Below are 22,665 nucleotides of genomic sequence, written 5' to 3' on the forward strand. Positions count from 1 at the left end.
ATTTGTTCAGGCCGGTATAGTCTGTTTGAGAAAGTGGACATTTCAGATATAGACGGTAAGTAAGAATTGTTTAGTGGAAAGGGCAGGATGAGTGTCCCAGATACTTGTGTGATCACTGAAAAATTTCAGAAGGCTGAAGTGGTGGAGCTCATGTTGTTTCAAGGCAAGAGCCTGAGAGTTTGGTGGGAAACACAGGTGGGTGTTAGAATTCTGTCCTGAATGCAGTGGAAGTTACCAGGAGAACCAGGCCTTTGAGGAATTTAAACAACATGGTGATGTCTGGGTATTAGTGGAGGAGACCCTTGAGAGTCTCGTGCTTGTCTGAATGCTTACCTTCCCGTCATTCCCCTCAGTCACTGGCATACCCCAGGCCAAGTGTACACATGCGTGTGTCCTTGCACGTTTGTGTGTACATACATATTCCCATTAGGCAGGTCCTGCAGACTCCATTGGTCACACCGAATATTTGAACTAGCCTTAGTCACAGCAGGTTGTACAACTGTGTTCATTAACTTCACCAGCAAAATAGAAAAATCTGTGTTTAGAGCAGATATTTTATAGGATAGAAGTTATAAGAATGCTCTGTATGACATGGAAATATATGAAACTCCAGAAATTGGGAGTTGGGTTACCGCTGATTGGAAGTATGTCAGAGACAGAATTATCTTGACTTAACCATAGAAGAAAAGGTAGCAGGGTCAGGCTACCTTTTCTTCTATGGTTAAGGGCCAGCCAAGCTGTTCTTTTAGGATTGTTGTTGCAATGCGAGCTGACCCTTAACAGGACTATTGATGTGATAAAGCCTTTTTCCACAGACTGCACAGATGAGAGATGACTGGGAGGGTGAGTGCTTCTTCTTCAGAGAGTGCTCAGGCCCTGCAGTTATTTCTTTTCTCCTCTTTCTTTTGTTGTCCTCCTCCTTCCCTCTTCCCAGTCACTTATAACTCCAAGTAAGATTGATGGTTTGTTTGTGGTACCTTGAGAGAACTATGATGAGCTGTTACTGCTCATAAATGGTGTCTGTTTAGTGCTTCACTGCTCACTTGGCTGGAGTGTGATGCTAATGAGGCTCAGGTCATGGTTTCCATTTCAGTGCAGACCTCTATGGTTAACACTGCTATATTTACTTGCACAGGCTGGGTCCATAATCTTATTTATCCTGTAGTCTTAAAACCATAGGACAGAGCAATAAGAAAAGACCGTTAAAGTGACTCTACTCCTATAAAACTGATACGCATGCTTACTTTACTAGTGGTGGGTTGGCAGGAAGCTTCATTTGTAGCACTAAGGAGCTGTCTTCTTCCCCTGTGTTAGTCAATCCTGCCTTGTCCTTCAATAGTCAACCTAGATTCCCCTTCCTATTTTGAAAACTAGCAATCTCACACTCCCAGTCTTTTTGAGCACTTAACTATTTCCATTTCCAGTTTGTACTTCTAATTGATTGAACTAATGGTACAAACTTGAACAAGTCACTGTACGTCTCTAGTCCTGTTTCCTCATCTGTTTTGCCACTGATGCCAGGTGTTTAGTACAGTACCTGGCATGTATACTGAAGTGAATGGTAGGACACAGTTCCTGCTCTCATAGTGTGTGTAGTCTAATGTGAGAAGAAACTTATGTAGAGAAAATAAATAAATAATCACAACTTGGGACATATGCCAGGGGAGATTGACTGCAACAAATGCACTGGTGGAGAGTAGTGAGGAGGGATGCATTTGAAGAACCTCATTAAGTTATCAGAGAGGTCTGAAGGATGAGAATAACTAGTCATGTGAATTAGAGGGGCTGAAGAGAACAGGATATGCAGAGGTACTGAGGTAGGAAATAATGTGTGAGGAACCAACAGAAAACTGTTGTGGCTAGAGACAGTGTATCAAGGACAGATAGGAATGTGAATAGATACATGAGGCAAAAATGATAAGCTGGAAAATTGTCAGTAGCTATAAGTGGTTCTCATCGTTTCAAGTATCAGCCAAGAATTAGGCAGTGTGATGCTTCATATTAGATTAGTCCAGACTCCTGGAGCGTAGCTTTTAAATACACACCCCTTTCTTTCTCTTTTGCCCATAGGAAACAGAGGGGACCTACCCAGCCCTCTGCCGTGGCCTTAAATAGCATTAGCTTGCAGTATCCACAGGTGGAAATTACTAAGAGGGATAATTATTGCCCTCAAAACTTGCCTAACTCAGCTTTGTGCAACATATTTTGGGAGTTTACCAGCATGGTTTGTTTTGACACAGATGATGATCTATGTTGAGACTTGTCTCTGGATTGAAGACTTAGTGGCTTGGTGGGGCATGGAGACAACGCAGCTTTTCCTTTTCACCAGATGCTTTTATATGCTAGGTAGCTCATAACTTAGTGCGCTCTCCTCCTCTCCCTGCTAACAGATAGTTGTTTGCCTTTCGTTCCTCCTGTGTTCTACTGTCTGACTAATCTTCACACCCTGTGTTGATCATGTCTTTCCCCACTCTTCTTTGCCTATTTTATCAACTTAAGAACTGTATTTAAATAAGTCTCTAGCCACCTCCACCTTTTCTTTTAAAATTCAACCAGAATACACTCAGATCATTTTTGCTGTCTTCTGGACCTAATCCTGCTTTCCTTAGGAACCCACCTCCCTTCAACCCAGGCTAGTTTTCTTGGCATGGAATAGTGGAACAAGCCAAATGACTTTAAAACATAGACCTAATTTGCCTAGGAGAGTGCAAAGAACTTTTTCAAGGCTAATACCTTCTTTCTGCTAAGGGTATTCTTGTGCCTTCTCATTGTGCTCTAGGACTCTGGATCAGGGATTCAATGTGTAGGTCTTGACCAAAGAAAGCCAATTTGGTGCTCAACTGTGCTACAGTGAAAGGCATCTGATTTAGAGTCACACTGATCTGGGTTTGAGTGACAGCATTCCTTCTCATCAGTTCTGTGAAATTAGGAGGTCATTTACCTTTCTGAGCCTTACTGTTCTTAATTTCAGGCGTCTGCACTGGTTTTCCTCTGTGCTAAAATGCTGGGGACCTGATGGAAGTTTACTATCTTAGTAGACATTCCATTGGGGATTTTGGAGCAAGCAATTGCAATGACCACCTTGGTTACTGTTTTCAACATTTTGAATTTTAGAACTGGTTGATAGAGTAGTAATAAGGAGGAAAAAAAGTCTGGCAGAAATGAGGCTGGGAAGCAATGCTGCTTTGGAGAGCTCTGCCTGAAACTTGGAGAAAAGAAATCCATCCTGTAGAAAATTCCTTCTAGGGCTGGGGTTGTGGCTCAGTGACAGAGTGCTTGCCTTACATATGTGAGGCACTGGTTTCGATCCTCAGCACCACATAAAAATAAATAAACAAAATAAAGATATTGTGCTCCTGTATAAGTAAAAAAATATTTTTTTAAAAAAGAAAATTCCTTCTAAGTCATAATGCTCTTGGATTTCTAGATTTCATGTCTTTAATGATTAGTACCTTACAGACATGTAATCCTAGGATTCAGTGGAGGCATCTAATTTCCAAAATCTGGTCTCATTCAAAAAAATAGTGAACTGTACCCAAAAGTACATTTGCATTTTGGACAGTAGTGTGAAGTCATAGGCTTTCCAGTAATCCTGTCCTGTGAGTCATAATTTTGGTCTTTACCTCCTCCACCTCCCCACCTTAACCTTCTTCATCCTCCCTACTTCCACGTGGCTGTGCACCTGGGAAAATAGGACATGCAGAGGGGATTTGATAAAGTCAGATCCATACCTTAAATCATTGTTAAGAATTTTAGAGAGAGGCAGCCCCCAGCTCAAATGCCAGATTTCCTGCTCTCGTTGCCTCACACAGGCAAGTTATTTTTACCTCTCAGAACCATTTCCTCGGCTCCAAAGGAGATGATTGTTATGGCACCCCAAGAAGTACATACTTTGCAGTAGGAAATCCATGGCTATTTGTGTCCTGTCCCAGGAGTGCCAAATTTCCATTCTAAGGAAATACTTAATATTTTATCTAGTCTCTTTGTTTATTTTTCAGTCTATCTTATACCAATATTTTAGTGACTGGTTATTACAATGCATAATAAATGAATACGAAATAATTTTAAACACTCAGTGTCTTATACTCAGATTTATCACAATATTAATAAAGAAGAATAACATCTAATTTGCTCAAATTGCACAAGTCAGTATGTTTCAGGGGCAGTGTAGATATTCAAGTCACTGTAAGAAAAATAGACAAGACTCAGCAGTTTTCCAGGTTGCAAGAACTCTTCACCTACTTCTTGGTCACGTGTTTATTTCTCAACCCCACCTGCACTCTAATAACACAGCTGTCATTACTTTGAAGTAGGGTTTCTGCTGGGACTGTAAGGGAACAAAGTTTTCTGTACTAGATGAAATGACATCATCTTCCCTGGGGGAGATGATTGCCATTGAGTTCACTCCTTCCTTTCCTCCCTCTCTCACTTCCTCCCTCATTTACTCCCTCACTTACTTACTCCCTCTCTCATTCACTTCCTCTTTTTCTCCCCATCCCCACTTACTATGTGTTAATTAATAATCTGCATTACAACTGGCAGAATCATCTCAAATTAGAAAAACTTACAAGAGACGTCTCTCAGAAGGACTGTGCCAGGAGTAGCTGGGCTTCAGGAACAACAGGAACCAATAACTTGAATGCCATCATGATTTTATTTTCCTCACTGTGCACTTCTAATTCACTCTGATCACTTTCTCTGCAGACTAGCTGTTGCATCCATTTGGTCTTGTGACAAAATGTTCCTAGTCCAGTAATTTGGGAAAGGGACACAGTGATGTAGATTGGATCCTCTGCTGGATCAGTCAGCTGTGGCCAAGAAGGTGTGATTATGCAAAGACATAGTGGTTCCTTCAGGACTTACATGGATGGAGTAAGGAGGGAAGCACAAAAGAGAGATGCTTAACACTGAGTTCCCAAAACATCCACATTCCCATCCTGCCATGCTAGTGGGCTTTACTGGCAATATATTTAAAAAAAAAGATCCCCAGACTGAGCTTGCTTGCATCCAAGTGGTGGAAGATGGATGTGCAACCAAACAAGTGATAGATGATGTTGGTTTTATAGTAGTGGAAGTTCAGCTGAGATGGGAGTGAAGAATAAATAGGTGAGCAGTTAGGCTAGGTCCGATGCAACTCGAATGTGCCAACAGTGCAAAGGAAGAATGAAGGATACCTTTACATTTTTTGAGTTTCAGCAGCTTGTTATGTTTTAGAAAATTCAAATGATCTAAATCTTAATTTCTTTGCATAGCTGTCTAAACTGACTTAATTTAAAAGACTTACAGCCAGACCAGTTTATTAATATGCTCTATGGCTCTGGTGGCCTGGCACTGAACTGCATTTCTGAAACACAGATTCCTTGGTTGTAAGAAATATAAGACATGCTTGTTCCTTGCTGAGGAGGCTTTGCCATAGTCCCACAGTTGCTGTCAGGATGGCCTGCAGCACACCTGTAGGAGCCTCGCGTTTGTCATCCTTCATTGTGCTCTTTTTCAGACAGCATACTGGTTCTTCTTCCATCTCCTGTTGCACTGGGTGGGCTTTCTGCCTTGGGATGAGCACATTTTGCTCCAGTCTCACTGTTCTGGGTCTTGCCTTTTACCAGGGCTTCTCATTGTTCTTCATCTTTTCTATCCTTGCTTGCCTAATGTTTTTGAAAATTGTAATTTATATTTTGAAACACTTAAAGTTTCACAGGATTGTGACAATTAATGAGAGATACCTAGTACACTTTACCAAGTGTTTCCCTGTAGTGACATCATCTTGCAAAACTTTTGTACAGTATCACAGCTGGGCTGTTAATGTTGATACAGTCCAGATGTGAAACAGTTGCCATAATGTTTGGACCTGTAGTTTCCCTTTTGTTATTTTTTGACTCACTCATCTCTTAGATGCTTTCCTCTGTGCTCTTATTCATTGACCCAGGGATTAAGGTGAGTCAAAGGTCCTAATAGGTTTCACCTCTGTTTGATAAGACTGTTTTCACGTTGTCAAGAGTTTCTAGCAATGATGATTTTTTTGTTCATCTTGAAATAACTTGCCTGGAGTAAATACCATTTGGTTGGTATTTTAAGGCTTAAGATAGCCTTAAAATTTAGGAGAATATCTGGCCTGCTGTGGCTCTGCTGGCCTTAATTTCAGGCAGGTCACATGAAGGTGAAGTGTATGGGGGCTGTGATGGTACTAATTCCTTAAGATGTGGGCCCCCTAATCAAAGGTTCTTTTCCCCCAAAAGGACAGTTCTGCACAGAGGATGTGGATGAGTGCCTGCTGCAACCCAATGCCTGTCAGAATGGAGGCACCTGCACCAACCGCAATGGGGGGTATGGCTGTGTGTGTGTGAATGGCTGGAGTGGAGATGACTGTAGTGAGAACATCGACGATTGTGCCTTCGCCTCCTGCACTCCTGGCTCCACCTGCATTGACCGTGTGGCCTCCTTTGCTTGCATGTGTCCAGAGGGAAAGGCAGGTAAGGCCAATGGAAGGACAGAGCTGGAGAGTGAGGGGTGGGGCAGTGAGCATTCAGGGCTTCTGCTGTATCTTTTGTCTGGCAGCTGTGCTCCATGAATTACCATCTGTAGGAACATAACACTCAGGACTGTTTTTCGGGAAATGTTATCTGCTAGCCAAAGATCTGGGAAGTTAGTCTCCTTCTTAGGACTTCTACTTCTGATCTTCAATCTGTGCTTTGTTTTGTTATCCTAGAAAATGAAAGCTAGGCTAGATGCAGTGGTGCACTCCTGTCATCCCAGCAGCCCTGGAGGCTGAGGCAGGAGGATTACAACTTCAAATCAGCCTCAGCAACTTTGCCCTAAGCAGCTAAATGAGACCCTGACTCAAAATAAAAAAATAAAAAGGGCTGGGAATGTGGCCCAGTAGTAAAGTACCCGTTGGTTCGATTCCTGTTACTAAGAAAAAAGAAAGAAAAGAAAATGAAGGACAGTAACTGTGGTCTTTGGAGCATCTGCAGAACTCTTCAAGATCTTAGACTGAAAAGTACTTCAGAAATTCCTACTAGATGATGAATAAATGAATTCACAGGCTTGATTTTAAGAAGTAGTCCACTTACTAAGAAGGAATTGGCAGGAGAGACAGGAGGAGAAGTGCATTTCAATCCTCAATGTCTATGGAAATATTCCTCTAAAGGAGGGTTTCTTCATACTACAAAGTTAACCCTGCTCTTTCTGTGTAACAGCTTCTACTTCTAGAAGTATGACAGCAACATGGGGGTGGATGTGATGGAAAAAAGATGGTTTAGCCAAGATAACTTTTTACCCAGCAGTTTTGAAATGTGGTTATATTTCTTCTGCCTTTCCAAAAGCCACACCTTCAGCTTTGAGAAATAAGCCTTAGTAAATAACAGACTGGAAAACTGAGTTCCCACTTGAACTCTATGGAACAGGAAGTCTAGAATGTCCTCAGAAACCTGAAGGCATCTGAGCCAAGTGTCAATGCCATTAAACTGCCATTCTAGTAGAGGAGGATGACATCGGTTCCTGTTTTCTTTTGAGACTGGAGAGATGCATATGGGCCCATGACCATCAGGTAGAGTGACACTGGAGAAGGAAGATGTCAGATAAAACAGGATGCATGCAGTATTTGAATTTTATTTTAAAAATTTGTTGATCAGAAGTTCAATTTAACTCTGCATCTTCTATTTTATTTGCTAAATCTGACAATCCAGGGACTGTCTCCGTGTTCTGGAGTTACTCTTCTAATTTCTGGCCTATATGCATCTCTGCACTGGAAGAGATGTCTAGTTGAGGGCTCAGGGTTGGAACATGGGCTTGTCTGAAACAGCTAGCTGCTTTGCTGATGCTTCAGTGTGTCCCTGGATAGGACCAGGTGAAGGGGATATTGACTCTAAATCTTTATGTTGGAGTGTGAGGAACTTGGTGAAAGAGAAAGTTCTTCTCCAAATGAGAGATGTTTTCTCTCTCCACACTTGCCCCCACTCTGGCAGGTCTCTTATGTCATCTGGATGATGCCTGCATCAGCAATCCTTGCCACAAGGGGGCGCTGTGTGACACCAACCCCCTGAATGGGCAGTACATCTGCACCTGCCCACAGGGCTACAAAGGGGCGGACTGCACAGAAGATGTGGATGAGTGTGCCATGGGTGAGTACACAACCTTTCTCTGCTTCCAGTGGGTGTCAGATCAGCAAGTATTTCATCGGGAGCTCATGTTACTCCAGGAGCATGTTACATCCCAAATCTCAGATCTCTCCTATTAGGTATCCCTGTTTGCAATTAACTCTTCAGCCTAACCATATATTCCATTCTGGGAACTAAATATATGCAAGGTCTATACTTGATTTTTCTTATAAAGCCTTCCTCAGTGGCAGATTGGACTATAAAATACAGAAAACCTGGCACGGTGGCGCATGCCTGTAATCCCAATGGCTTGGGAGGCTAAGGCAGGAGGATTGTGAGTTCAAAGCCACCCTCAGCAAAAGTGAGTCATTAAGTAACTCAGTGAGACCCTGTCTCTAAATAAAATACAAAATGGGGCTGGGGATATGGCTCAGTGATCAAGTGCCCCTGAGTTCAGTCCCCGGTACCCATGCTCCCCAAAAAAAGAGAATACAGAAAGGCACGAGAGTAAAGATTGCCTATTCCTTTTTTATTTTTATTTTTTCTTTGTAAGTTATGTAAGACATGAGAAGGTAGAAAGCTTAGGAAATACGTCGTCAGATGCTCTTCTGTAGTCTGCATTTGTGGAAACTCTGACCTGTGCTTGGGTCCTGATAATTGGTGCTTGTGTCTTGCAGCCAACAGCAATCCTTGTGAGCATGCTGGCAGGTGTGTGAACACAGATGGCAGCTTCCACTGCGAGTGTCTCAAGGGCTATGGGGGACCTCGCTGTGAGATGGACATCAATGAGTGTCATTCAGACCCCTGCCAGAATGATGCCACCTGCCTGGATAAGATTGGAGGCTTCACCTGCCTGTGCATGCCAGGTAAATGTATGCCTTCATGCTGGGGTGTGAGATGAGAGGTGGCACTGCACTTGTCCTAGGGAGCACTCAGGAACCAGGGGGAGTCCATGCACTGTATCAGCATTTCATTCCCTGACTGGTCTCTTTAGGATGTCTGGGCTCCCAGGCATCTTTCTTTCTTACAGAGAAGCGTGCAAGATGGGAACTGGCAGAGCAATGTCGACCAAATTGAACAAGCTCTTTGTGTCAAAGCCAGATGCATACCACAGAACATATCAGAGGCGATATACTATAAGACTTTTTAAAAAATAGCTAACTTTCCTGATCCTCCAATGTATTGCATAATACGTCCCATTCCATTAATGGAACTGGATCTTACCTGCAGCATATGCTTAGTGGTGCCCTGGAGCTCTTCTGCAGAGATAGTTCTTGAATCCTCAGAGGCCCAACTAACACTAGTGACGTGACAGCTGAGGTGGCTGCTTTGGCTGATGAAGGATGCCAGCTGTTATAGCTGTGGACCATGCCCTGACTTTGACTTACACCTTGATTATAGTAGCAACCCACTCGGGTGGCATTTAAGAACTCAGGGGAGGGACACTTTGTGTCTGGCACTGTCTGGAATGTGTGCATTGACACAGAAAGCACTGTAGAGTCTGTTTGCATGTTAGGTCTCACCAGTGTCTTATGAGGTAGCCCCTGTCACCTCTTCACAGTGACAAAGGTCTTTCACATTATCCATTAACCTAATTACAGGAACTATTTCTTGACATGGCAGAGTCCCTTAGTCTTGGCAGTAATATCCATGCTCATAGAAGTAGTAGCCATCTCTGCACACTGTGTTTTCTTGGCTGGAGTCCACCTCTGTGTCTTTCTGAGCCATATGTGGTCTGTTTTGTGCAGGCTTCAAAGGTGTGCATTGTGAACTAGAGATCAACGAATGTCAGAGCAACCCTTGTGTGAACAATGGGCAGTGTGTGGACAAAGTCAACCGCTTCCAGTGTCTCTGTCCCCCTGGTAAGTGCCCACCACCTGGCCCTGTTTCCTTCTGAAGCACAAAGCCTACTGACCATGGGAAGGGAGGGAGCATGTGTGTGGGCTATGCATGAGGAAATCATTAAAATGAGGACTTGGTGAGAGGCGTGTGTGGAGGGATGGGGAATTGCTTTAGCTAGCTTATCTTCCAAGTCCTTTGTGGATGGAGGTCCAAGTCTGTTCTGGAATGGTCCATGACCTCTGTCTGTGTGTGTATTTCAGAGCTCTCACTCCCACAGAAGCCACGGTTGTAGGCTGTTCAGGATTCCTTTTTCCCCGTATGGGTCATACTCTCGAAGCCCCTCTGTGAGGTTTTATTGTTTTGAAATTTTTTTCACCCCACAAATCCAAACAGACAACATGCATCCAGTTTCTTCTGCAAGAACCTCTGTTATTTCCCTTCATGCTTTTGTTGAAGACGTGCCACTTGTCTCCCAGCAACTGTGGCCTGCCTACTTTGTCTCCAGAGAGAGGGTCCCTTTGTCTCTGAAGATCTGGGTGCTCATTTGAGGGCTCTATGTAGCATTTCATTTTCTCTTGCTCCCTCTAGAGCTGATATCACTCTAAAGGAGCAATGGTGGAGACAAGAGGGCTTCTGACCCTGAGTTTCTCCCAGGTATCCTGGTCACCTGCTAGGGAGAACCACTGTGTAGGGAGAATCACTTGCTAGGGAGGTCACTGGGTTGACCCACAACATAGGCTCTAGTGGTAACCTAACCCACCTCCATAGGTATCATCCACTCAACAAGTAAGAAAGACACAGGATAGACTTTGACTTGGTCATTATTTTGCCTCCCCAAGGTTTCACGGGGCCAGTATGCCAGATTGACATTGATGACTGTTCCAGTACGCCGTGTCTGAATGGGGCCAAATGTATTGATCACCCAAATGGTTACGAATGCCAGTGTGCTACTGGTAAGTGCCTGCTTACTTGTCATCCCCCAGGAATTTCCTCTGCACAAGATGGCAACAGTCCTCTGATAGCTTCTCTGTGTTAGAGACAGAGGGGCCTCTGCTCTAACACTCAGGGGCTGCCCTGTGTTAGAGCTGCTGATAGCAGACTTTCTGATGTTCTCATGGTTCCCTCCTATACCCCCTGTTCTTCCATCATGGTAGTGGTCTGGCCTGGATATTCCACTGATGTCCATGTCTTTTTGGCACATGGAGAGCAATGAGCTTCCAGCTGGCTTGACTGACTCATTTGGGAAAGTAGGATTCCCATGGAAAGCTGTTGCACTGGGACTTCTCTATAGTTGTCCTTTTTGTCTCTTGAGGCCAGTGACCTGAAAAGGCTTAGGAATCTACAGGCTGAGTGTGTGCAGGTGTGGACGCTCAGACACCGTGGCTCTTAGGTATGTAGCCAACAGGCAAGAGCTCTGGCTAGGAAGTTAGGGTTTCCTTGCTGACTTCTGGTATTAGAATCCAAAGCATCTGTTCACAGAGATGAACAGATCTGTGAACCTATGGCCTTTTTTTTTTTTTTACTTTGGAGAATATTTTATTAAGTCAAATGCCCCTTTTACATGTTTGCTTCTTTGTAGATAAGTAATGTCTAGAAAGCCTAAACATTATTAGAAAAGATGATAGCCTTTATTATCTGACTGCTTGAGGAAAAAAGTTAAAAATATAATTCAAGACAGTTATAAATATAATTCAAATTTATTTAGAAGAATTTGTAAAGAGTTGTAGTCATTGAACGAATGATTTCTTTCTGATTGTAGAAAAGCAAACAGTCACAAAATCACACACAGTGCTACTGTTTTTATATTAGACCTCCTTGGTGAGGTCAACTCCAATGAGCCACTGAACTTTTAAAAATAACCTATTGTCTTTCATTGGAGAAACTCCAGTATTTGTCCTCTTGTCACACCTAAGCCTCACTGGAGAGAGGCTAAAAATCACCTTTTGGGAGGAAGGTGGGGGTTACCCAGGGGCACTTAACCACTGAGCCATACCTCCGGCCCTTTTTGTTTTTTATTTTGAGAGAGGGTCTCACTAAGTTGCTTAAGGCCTTGCTAAGTTGCTGAGGCTGGGTTTGAACTTAATGATCCTCCTGCCTCAGGCTCCTAAGCCATTGGGATTACAGGTGTGCACACCACACCCAGCTTGGATTCACTTTTTTAAAGGAGGATAGGCCTCCTAGAGTCTGTTGGGAAGGGGAAGAATGTGGGCATATCTAAATCTTGAAAGGAGGAACACCCTTTTTCACTTAAATGCTCATAACTGTTACACTCACTTGTTTTGTTCAACAGGTATTTATTAAAAATCTCGTGTATATGCTTAATGCTTTGGAAGGGGTGAAGCAGAATAAAGTTCCCTGTCCTCCAAAGTCAGAAAGTCAGAATTGGGAACACTAGGTTCATGAACCATTATTCAGTACATATGTTTTGGGTTTGGGAGAAAAAGAAATCAGATATTAAAAGAAAAAAAAAAAAAGTCAAGAGTAGCTTCCCTGAAACCCAGTAAGACGGGAGGCTGAGGTTAAAACAGCCTTTGTGCAGTGAAATTAGTTATCAGTCTCAAAGTGCATTAGTCCTGCCAATCTGATGTTCTTTATTTTGAGCACAGCTCCCCAGGCCCACTTTCTAAATCAAAACAAACAACCAGTTCCCACTGCTCAAAACCAGCAGTAATATTCATTCAGATGTGGAATGTGTAGGGTACATAGATTAATTGCTCTTGGGTTCAGGTGTGTGGTATCTGGCTTTGAAGATTCCTTGGTAAAATTCCTTCCCAAGGTTTCACTGGTGTATTATGTGAGGAGAACATCGACAACTGTGACCCTGATCCTTGCCACCATGGCCAGTGCCAGGATGGGATTGATTCCTACACTTGCATCTGCAACCCCGGGTACATGGGTGCCATCTGCAGTGACCAAATTGATGAATGTTATAGCAGCCCTTGCTTGAATGATGGGCGCTGCATTGACCTAGTGAATGGCTACCAGTGCAACTGCCAGCCGGGCACATCAGGTAAGCCTGCTTTGGTTATGTTGGGTTGGGGATTTTCATTTCTTTTTTTTTTTTTTTTTTTATTGTTGGCTGTTCAAAACATTACATAGTTCTTGATATATCATATTTCACAATTTGATTCAAGTGGGTTATGAGCTCCCATTTTTACCCCATATACAGATTGCAGAATCACATCAGTTACACATCCATTGATTTACATATTGCCATACTAGTGTCTGTTGTATTCTGCTGTCTTTCCTATCCTCTACTATCCCCCCTCCCCTCCCCTCCCCTCCCCTCCCCTCCCCTCTTCTCTCTCTGCCCCCTTTACTGACATTCGTTTGTCCCCCTTGTATTATTTTTCCCCTTCCCCTCACTTCCTCTTGTATGTACTTTTGTATACCTCTGAGGGTCTCCTTCCATTTCCATGCATTTTCCCTTCTCTCTCCCTTTCCCTCCCACCTCTCATCCCTGTTTAATGTTAATCTTCTTCTCATGCTCTTCGACCCTACTCTGTTCTTAGCTACTCTCCTTATATCAAAGAAGACATTTGACATTTGTTTTTTAGGGATTGGCTAGCTTCACTTAGCATAATCTGCTCTAATGCCATCCATTTCCCTGTAAATTCTATGATTTTGTCATTTTTTAATGCAGAGTAATACTCCATTGTGTATAAATGCCACATTTTTTTTATCCATTCATCCATTGAAGGGCATCTAGGTTGGTTCCACAGTCTAGCTATTGTGAATTGTGCTGCTATGAACATCGATGTAGCAGTGTCCCTGTAGCATGCTCTTTTTAGGTCTTTAGGGAATAGACCGAGAAGGGGAATAGCTGGGTCAAATGGTGGCTCCATTCCCAGCTTTCCAAGAAATCTCCATACTGCTTTCCAAATTGGCTGCACCAATTTGCAGTCCCACCAGCAATGTACAAGTGTACCCTTTTCCCCACATCCTCGCCAGCACTTGTTGTTGTTTGACTTCATAATGGCTGCCAATCTAACTGGAGTGAGATGGTATCTTAGGGTGGTTTTGATTTGCATTTCTCTGACTGCTAGAGATGGTGAGCATTTTTTCATGTACTTGTTGATTGACTGTATGTCCTCCTCTGAGAAGTGTCTGTTCAGGTCCTTGGCCCATTTGTTGATTGGGTTGTTTGTTCTCTTATTGTCTAATTTTTTGAGCTCTTTGTATACTCTGGATATTAGGGCTCTATCTGAAGTGTGAGGAGTAAAGATTTGTTCCCAGGATGTAGGCTCTCTATTTACCTCTCTTATTGTATCTTTGGCTGAGAAAAAACTTTTTAGTTTGAGTAAGTCCCATTTGTTGATTCTAGTTATTAACTTTTGTGCTATGGGTGTCCTATTGAGGAATTTGGAGCCCGACCCCACCGACTGTAGATCGTAGCCAACTTTTTCTTCTATCAGACGGCGCATCTCTGATTTGATATCAAGCTCCTTGATCCATTTTGAATTAACTTTTGTGCATGGCGAGAGAAAGGGATTCAGTTTCATTTTGTTGCATATGGATTTCCAGTTTTCCCAGCACCATTTGTTGAAGATGCTATCCTTCCTCCATTGCATGCTTTTAGACCCTTTATCAAATATAAGATAGTTGTAGTTTTGTGGATTGGTTTCTGTGTCCTCTATTCTGTACCATTGGTCCACCCGCCTGTTTTGGTACCAGTACCATGCTGTTTTTGTTACTATTGCTCTGTAATATAGTTTGAAGTCTGGTATCGCTATACCGCCTGATTCACACTTCCTGCTTAGCATTGTTTTTGCTATTCTGGGTCTTTTATTTTTCCATATGAATTTCATGATTGCTTTCTCTATTTCTACAAGAAATGCCGTTGGGATTTTGATTGGCATTGCATTAAACCTATAGAGAACTTTTGGTAATATCGCCATTTTGATGATGTTAGTTCTGCCTATCCATGAACAGGGTATATTTTTCCATCTTCTAAGATCTTCTTCTATTTCTCTCTTTAGGGTTCTGTAGTTTTCATTGTATAAGTCTTTCACCTCTTTTGTTAGGTTGATTCCTAAGTATTTTATTTTTTTTGAAGATATTGTGAATGGAGTGGTTGTCCTCATTTCCATTTCAGAGGATTTGTCGCTGATATACAGGAATGCCTTTGATTTATGCGTGTTGATTTTATATCCTGCCACTTTGCTGAATTCATTTATTAGCTCTAATAGTTTCTTTGTAGACCCTTTTGGGTCTGCTAGGTATAGAATCATGTCATCTGCAAATAGTGATAATTTAAGTTCTTCTTTTCCTATTTTGATGCCTTTAATTTCTTTCGTCTGTCTAATTGCTCTGGCCAGTGTTTCGAGAACTATGTTGAACAGAAGTGGTGAGAGAGGGCATCCCTGTCTTGTTCCAGATTTTAGAGGGAATGCCTTCAATTTTTCTCCATTCAGAATGATGCTAGCCTGAGGCTTAGCATAGATTGCTTTTACAATATTGAGGTATGTTCCTGTTATCCCTAGTTTTTCTAGAGTTTTGAACATAAAGGGATGCTGTACTTTGTCGAATGCTTTTTCCGCATCTATCGAGATGATCATATGGTTCTTATTTTTAAGACTATTGATGTGGTGAATAACATTTATTGATTTCCTTATATTGAACCAGCCTTGCATCCCAGGGATGAATCCTACTTGATCATGGTGCACAATTTTTTTGATGTGCCTTTGTATCCGAGTGGCCAGAATTTTATTGAGGATTTTTGCATCTAGGTTCATTAGAGATATTGGTCTGTAGTTTTCTTTCTTTGAAGTGTCTTTGTCTGGTTTAGGTATCAGGGTGATGTTGGCCTCGTAGAATGAATTTGGAAGTTCTCCCTCTTTTTCTATTTCCCGAAGTAGCTTGAAAAGTATTGGTATTAGTTCCTCTTTAAAGGTTTTGTAAAACTCTGCTGTATACCCATCCGGTCCTGGGCTTTTCTTAGTTGGTAGTCTTTTGATGGTTTCTTCTATTTCCTCAATTGATATTGGTCTGTTTAGGTTGTCTATATCCTCCTGACTCAATCTGGGCAGATCATATGACTTAAGAAATTTATCTGTGCCTTCACTATCTTCTAATTTATTGGAGTATAAGGATTCAAAATAATTTTTGATTATCTTCTGTATTTCTGAAGTGTCTGTTGTGATATTGCCTCTTTCATCCCGTATGTTAGTGATTTGAGTTCTCTCTCTTCTTCTCTTCGCTAGCATGGCTAAGGGTCTGTCGATTTTGTTTATTTTTTCAAAGAACCAACTTTTAGTTTTGTCAATTTTTTCAATTGTTTCTTTTGTTTCGATTTCATTGATTTCAGCTCTGATTTTAATTATTTCTTGCCTTCTACTTCTTTTGCTGTTGTTTTGCTCTTCTTTTTCTAGGATTTTGAGATGAAGTATGAGATCATTTATTTGTTGGTTTTTTCTTTTTTTAAGGAATGAACTCCAAGCAATGAATTTTCCTCTTAGAACTGCTTTCAATGTGTCCCATAGATTCCGATATGTTGTGTCTGTGTTTTCATTAATCTCTAAGAATTTTTTAATTTCCTCCTTGATGTCTTCTATAACCCATTGATCATTCAGTAACCTATTGTTCATTCTCCAAGTGATATATTCTTTTTCCTTCCTTCTTTTATCGTTGATTTTCAGTTCCATTCCATTATGATCAGATAGGATGCATGGTATTATCTCTACTCCTTTGTATTGTCTAAGAGTTTCCCTGTGACATAATATATGATCTATTTTTGAGAAGGATCCATGTGCTGCTGAGAAAAAAGTGTAACTGTTTGATGTTGGGTGGTATATTCTATATATGTCAATTAAGTCTAGGTTATTAATTGTGTTATTGAGTTCTATAGTTTCCTTATTCAACTTTTGTTTGGAAGATCTGTCCAGTGGTGAGAGAGGTGTGTTGAAGTCTCCCATGATTATTGTATGGTGGTCTATTAGACTCTTGAACTTGAGAAGAGTTTGTTTGATGAACATAGCTGCACCATTGTTTGGGGCATATATATTTATGATTGTTATGTCTTGTTGGTGTATGGTTCCCTTGAGCAGTATGTAGTGTCCCTCTTTATCCCTTTTGATTAACTTTGGCTTAAAATCTATTTTATTTGATATGAGTATGGATACTCCTGCTTGTTTCCGAAGTCCATATGAGTGATATGATTTTTCCCAACCTTTCACCTTCAGCCTATGTATGTCTTTTCCTATCAAATGCGTCTCCTGTAGGCAGCATATTGTTGGGTCTTGTTTTGTGATCCATTCTACTAGCCTGTGTCTCTTGATTGGTGAGTTTAAGCCATTAACATTTAGGGTTATTATTGAGATATGGGTTGTTCTTCCAGCCATATTTGTTTATTTATGTTACTAAACATGGTTTGTTTTCCACTTTGATTATTTTTCCCCCTTTAGTGTCCTACCTCCCACTGTTGGTTTTCATTGTTATTTTCCATTTCCTCTTCCTGTAATGTTTTGCCAAGGATGTTTTGAAGAGATGGTTTTCTAGCTGCAAATTCTTTTAACTTTTGTTTATCGTGGAAGGTTTTAATTTCATCTTCCATCCTGAAGCTTAATTTCGCTGGAAACACAATTCTTGGTTGGAACCCATTTTCTTTCAGTGTTTGAAATATGTTATTCCAGGATCTTCTAGCTTTCAGAGTCTGTGTTGAAAGATCAGCTGTTATCCTGATTGGCTTACCCCTAAATGTGATCTGCTTCCTTTCTCTTGTAGCTTTTAAAATTCTCTCCTTGTTCTGTATGTTGGGCATCTTCATTATAATGTGTCTAGGTGTGGGTCTCTTATGATTTTGCACATTCGGCGTCCTGTAGGCTTCTAGGATTTGGGGTTCTGTCTCATTCTTCAAGTCTGGGAAGTTTTCTCGAATTATTTCATTGAATAGATTGCTCATTCCTTTGGTTTGAAACTCTGTTCCTTCCTGTATCCCAATGACTCTTAAATTTGGTCTCTTGATGTTATCCCATATTTCTTGGATGTTCTGCTCATGGTTTCTTAACAGTCTTGCTGAGCTGTCTATGTTCTTTTCAAGTTGAAATACTTTATCTTCATTGTCTGATGTTCTGTCTTCTAAGTGTTCTACTCTGCTGGTAGTATTCTCAATTGAGTTTTTAAGTTGGCTTATTGCTTCCTGCATTTCTAGGATTTCTGTTTGTTTGTTTTTTATAACCTCTATTTCCCTGTATAGTTGATCTTTTGCTTCTTGGATTTGTTTATGTAATTCATTGTTGAAGTGATCTTTCATTGTCTGATTTTGCTGTCTGATGTCTTCCTTGAGACTCCAGATCATCTGAAGCATGTATATCCTGAATTCTTTATCTGACATTCCATCAGCTGCAGCTATTACCTCTTCTAAAGTTGAGTTGACCTGCAATGCTTGTGGTCCTTTCTTTCCTTGTCTCTTCATACTGTTCGCGTTCCTTTCTTCTTGGTGAAACTGTTGTGCTATTGAATTTTCCCCCTATATATTTATATTGGTCTTGTATAGTTGCAAAGTCTCCCTCGCAGGCACGGGCGGCGGCTCTGCCCCTCTGCCAATTGGGGCAATGTGCCTACCACGCCGGCAGGCCGCTGGGCCTGCTCTGCCAGTCGGTAGCAGGTCCGCCGTCCTTGCAGGCGCGGGCGGCGGCTCTGTCCCTCTGCGGGCCGCTAGGCTTGTTCTGTCGGTGGTCGCCGTTCTGCCTACTTTGCAGGCGCAGGCAGCGGCACTGCCCTTCTGCAGGCCTCTGGGGCTGTACTGCCAGTGGGTCGCAGGTCCGCCTACTTTGCAGGCGTGTGGGGGGGGCGGCTCTACCCTTCCTCAGGCCACTGGGCCTGTTCTGTCTCTCGGTTGCAGGTCTGACCTGTTCTGATGGTGGTCTCAGTTCCGATTACCTTGCAGGCGCGGGGGGGAGGGGGCGGCTCTGCCTCTCAGCAGGCCGCTGCTCCTCTTCTGCCAGTGGGTCACAGGCCCGCCTACCTTGCAGGAGTGATTGGAAGCTCTGTCCCGCCGCGGGCCACTGGGCCTTTTCTGTCGGTGGTCACCCTTCCCCTACCTGGCAGGCGAGGGGGGTGGGGGGCGGCTCTGCCCCTCAGCAGGCCGCTGGGCCTGCTCTGTGTTTGGTCCCAGTTCCCTCTACTATGCCGGCGCAGGGGGAGGGGGCGGCTCAGCCTCTCAGCAGGCGGCTGCTCCTCTTCTGCCAGTGGGTCGCAGGCCCGCCTACCTTGCAGGAGTGATTGGAAGCTCTGTCCCGCCCTGGGCCACTGGGCCTTTTCTGTCGGTGGTCACCCTTCCCCTACCTGGCAGGCGAGGGGGGTGGGGGGCGGCTCTGCCCCTCAGCAGGCTGCTGGGCCTGCTCTGTGTTTGGTCCCAGTTCTCTCTACTATGCCGGTGCAGGGGGAGGGGGCGGCTCAGCCTCTCAGCAGGCGACTGCTCCTCTTCTGCCGGTGGGTCGCAGGCCCGCCTACCTTGCAGGAGTGATTGGAAGCTTTGTCCCGCCCTGGGCCACTGGGCCTTTTCTGTCGGTGGTCACCCTTCCCCTACCTGGCAGGCGAGGGGGGTGGGGGGCGGCTCTGCCCCTCAGCAGGCCGCTGGGCCTGCTCTGTCTTTGGTCCCAGTTCCCACTACTATGCTGGCGCAGGGGGAGGGGGCGGCTCAGCCTCTCAGCAGGCGGCTGCTCCTCTTCTGCCAGTGGGTCGCAGGCCCGCCTACCTTGCAGGAGTGATTGGAAGCTCTGTCCCGCCCTGGGCCACTGGGCCTTTTCTGTCGGTGGTCACCCTTCCCCTACCTGGCAGGCGAGGGGGGTGGGGGGCGGCTCTGCCCCTCAGCAGGCCGCTGGGCCTGCTCTGTCTTTGGTCCCAGTTCCCTCTACTATGCTGGCGCAGGGGGAGGGGGCGGCTCAGCCTCTCAGCAGGCGGCTGCTCCTCTTCTGCCGCTGGGTTGCAGGCCCGCCTACCTTGCAGGAGTGATTGGAAGCTCTGTCCCGCCCTGGGCCACTGGGCCTTTTCTGTCGGTGGTCCGGATTTTCATTTCTTAAACACAATTTACCTCTCCAGTTTTTTTGACATTTGCACAGATACCTAAAAAATATTTCTGATTCTGAGAGGCACAGCCAAAGCCACAAGCATGAATATCTCCAACATAAATGGTTCTACTTTGGGGAGAAGTTAGAGACAATAATTGTGCCATTCCAGTGGGGGGTGTGTGTGGTGTGTGTGTGTGTGTGTTTCATTTAATGGAGGCATATCACTTCAAAATATAAGATTATTTTTTTTTTGAGTGTTTATCCCCATTTATTTCAGAGTGAAGGTTTATTTATTTATTTATTTTTTAAATTTATTTTTATTTTTGCATTACAATTCTTTTTTTTAAATTGGTTGTTCAAAACATTACAAAGCTCTTGACATATCATATTTCATACATTTGATTCAAGTGGGTTATGAACTCCCATTTTTACCCTGTATACAGATTGCAGAATCACATCTGTTACACATCCACGTTTTTACATATTGCCATACTAGTGACTGTTGTATTCTGCTGCCTTTCCTGTCCTGTACTATCCCCCCTCCCCTCCCCTCCCATCTTCTCTCTCTACCCCATCTATTTTAATTCATTTCTCTCCCTTGATTTTTTTCCCTTTCCCCTCACATCCTCTTATATGTAATTTTGTATAACAATGAGGGTCTCCTGCCATTTCCATGCAAATTCCCTTCTCTCTCCCTTTCCCTCCCACCTCTCCTCCCTGTTTAATGTTAATCTTTTTCTCATGCTCTTCCTCCCTGCTCTGTTTTTAGTTGCTCTCCTTATATCAAAGAAGACATTTGGCATTTGTTTTTTAGGGATTGGCTAGCTTACACTTAGCATAAAAAATATAAGATTATTTTTAGAATTGAAATGTGTCTTATCTTTGTGGCTTGATGAATTTTCTTTAAGTCACTTTTATTGAGAATTGCCTGTGTTCTTTCCATCCCTCCCTCCTTCCTTCCTTCCATTCACCTTTTTTTTTTTTTCTTTCATGTTCAGTCTCTTTAATTTTGATGGTTTTCTTTTGCTGCTTATATCTACTGGGTCTTCAGGCATTGGGGAGACTCTAAGGGAGAGGACACACTTTGTTACATAGTTAGTAATTGTGAAGAATGGATAGACACTGCTGTCTGTCCTTAGAGTCCAGTGCTATTCCCTGACTGTGGTTGAAGGCTACATGGTAGGGGGAGAATCTGCTGCTCCTTCTGTGTGGAATTTGGAGTTGTTTTCTCTGAGAGAACATTTCACAGGTTTCACTGGCTTCTGTTTTACATATTATAGGAATAATTATGGACACACCTGTGATTAATAGAGGGAGTACTATGTTCCAGATCAAAGGAAAATGTATTAGTGGAAGATTAACCAGTGTGTGCCTTTGCTAGAAGAAAAATTGCCAATATCAGGGGAAATTTATTGAGAAATCAACCTGGACTTAAGGAAAATGGTCTATGTGGGTGGCAGAGGTAGGGGACATGGTTAGCTGCCTTCATTTTATAGTGTTATTTCCAAATCTATTTCTTCAAACTTGTAAAAGGCCCTGGTCTTCATCCAGGCCCTCACACATGCCAAGTTTGAAAACAAAGTCCTTTTTGACTTGCCTGAGCATAAGAAACACATCCCATTCCTTCAGAGCTGAGAAGGCCTGCCCCTCCCCACGTTTAGATAAGTCCCTTAAAGGGCTTGTAGATCTTTGTAAAACCTTCCAAAAGCACTTTGCTCCAGGGCTGGTCTCCAACATGAGAATTGCTTTATGAAAAGAAATTTGAGAGATTTACCAGTACTTTCATGGCCTTTAGAATGGAGGTGTTACTGTGGGCCTTGCTGTCATTCTGGTTATAACAGCCATGCTGGGAACCTGGATGAGAGGTGGGTTGATGAGCGCTTTGTTTCCTGTGGGATTACATCATTATGCCAGAAGGCATCAGGTGTGTTTTCTAGGGAGGGCATGGTATAAGTAGCTGTCACTAAGAGGCAAGGGGTAAATATGAATATTCTGTAGCAGGCAGCATGGAGAGGGAAGCGAGGAAGGTCTCAGGGCCCTGCCAAATCCATTCCTGCAGCTATTAAAAAAATTCATGCAAAGAACTGCCAGCAAAGTAAAGAAATGTTGGTCTCCATACTGCTTTCTATATTGGCTTCACTAATTTGCAGTCCCATCAGCAATATATGAGTGTGCCTTTTCCCCCACATCCTCTACAACACTTATTTTTGTTTTTCTTCATAATAACTGCCATTCTGACTGGTATCTTAGAGTCGTTTTGATTTGCATTTCTCTACTTGCTAGAGATGATGAACATTTTTTCATATATTTGTTGATTGATTGTATATCCTCTTCTGAGAAGTGTCTGTTCAGGTCCTTGGCCCATTTATTGTTTGGGTTATTTGTTTTTTTTGGTGTTTATCATTTTGAGTTCTTTATATACCCTATAAATTAGTGCACTATCTGATGTGTGAGGGGTAAAAATTTGCTCCCAAGATGTAGGCTTTCTGTTCACCTCACAGATTATTTCTTTTGCTGAGAAAAAACTTTTTAGTTTGAGTCCATCCCATTTATTGATTCTTGGTTTTAATTCTTGTGCTGTAGGAGTCTTATTAAGGAAGTTGGGGCCTAATCCCACATGATGAAGATTAGGGCTTTGACCCAGCTATCCCTCTCCTCTGTCTATACCCAAAGGACTTAAAAACAGCATACTACAGGGACACAGCCACATCAATGTT

The 22,665-nt window shown here is 42.9% G+C and overlaps 1 protein-coding gene across 1 annotated transcript in view; it reads left to right on the forward strand.

Moving 5' to 3' along the window:
• The window catches only part of Notch2 (notch receptor 2), a 160,244-nt gene that overhangs the window by 90,155 nt on the left and 47,424 nt on the right, over window positions 1-22,665 (forward strand). The window contains exons 6-11 of the mRNA XM_027951770.2: window positions 6,237-6,470; window positions 7,965-8,120; window positions 8,774-8,962; window positions 9,845-9,958; window positions 10,778-10,891; window positions 12,715-12,948. Coding sequence (XP_027807571.2) covers window positions 6,237-6,470; window positions 7,965-8,120; window positions 8,774-8,962; window positions 9,845-9,958; window positions 10,778-10,891; window positions 12,715-12,948 — 1,041 coding nt within the window. The remainder of the gene's footprint in view (window positions 1-6,236; window positions 6,471-7,964; window positions 8,121-8,773; window positions 8,963-9,844; window positions 9,959-10,777; window positions 10,892-12,714; window positions 12,949-22,665) is intronic.

Source organism: Marmota flaviventris, chromosome 10 (assembly GCF_047511675.1).
Source record: "Marmota flaviventris isolate mMarFla1 chromosome 10, mMarFla1.hap1, whole genome shotgun sequence".
Classification (NCBI taxonomy): Eukaryota; Metazoa; Chordata; class Mammalia; order Rodentia; family Sciuridae; genus Marmota; species Marmota flaviventris.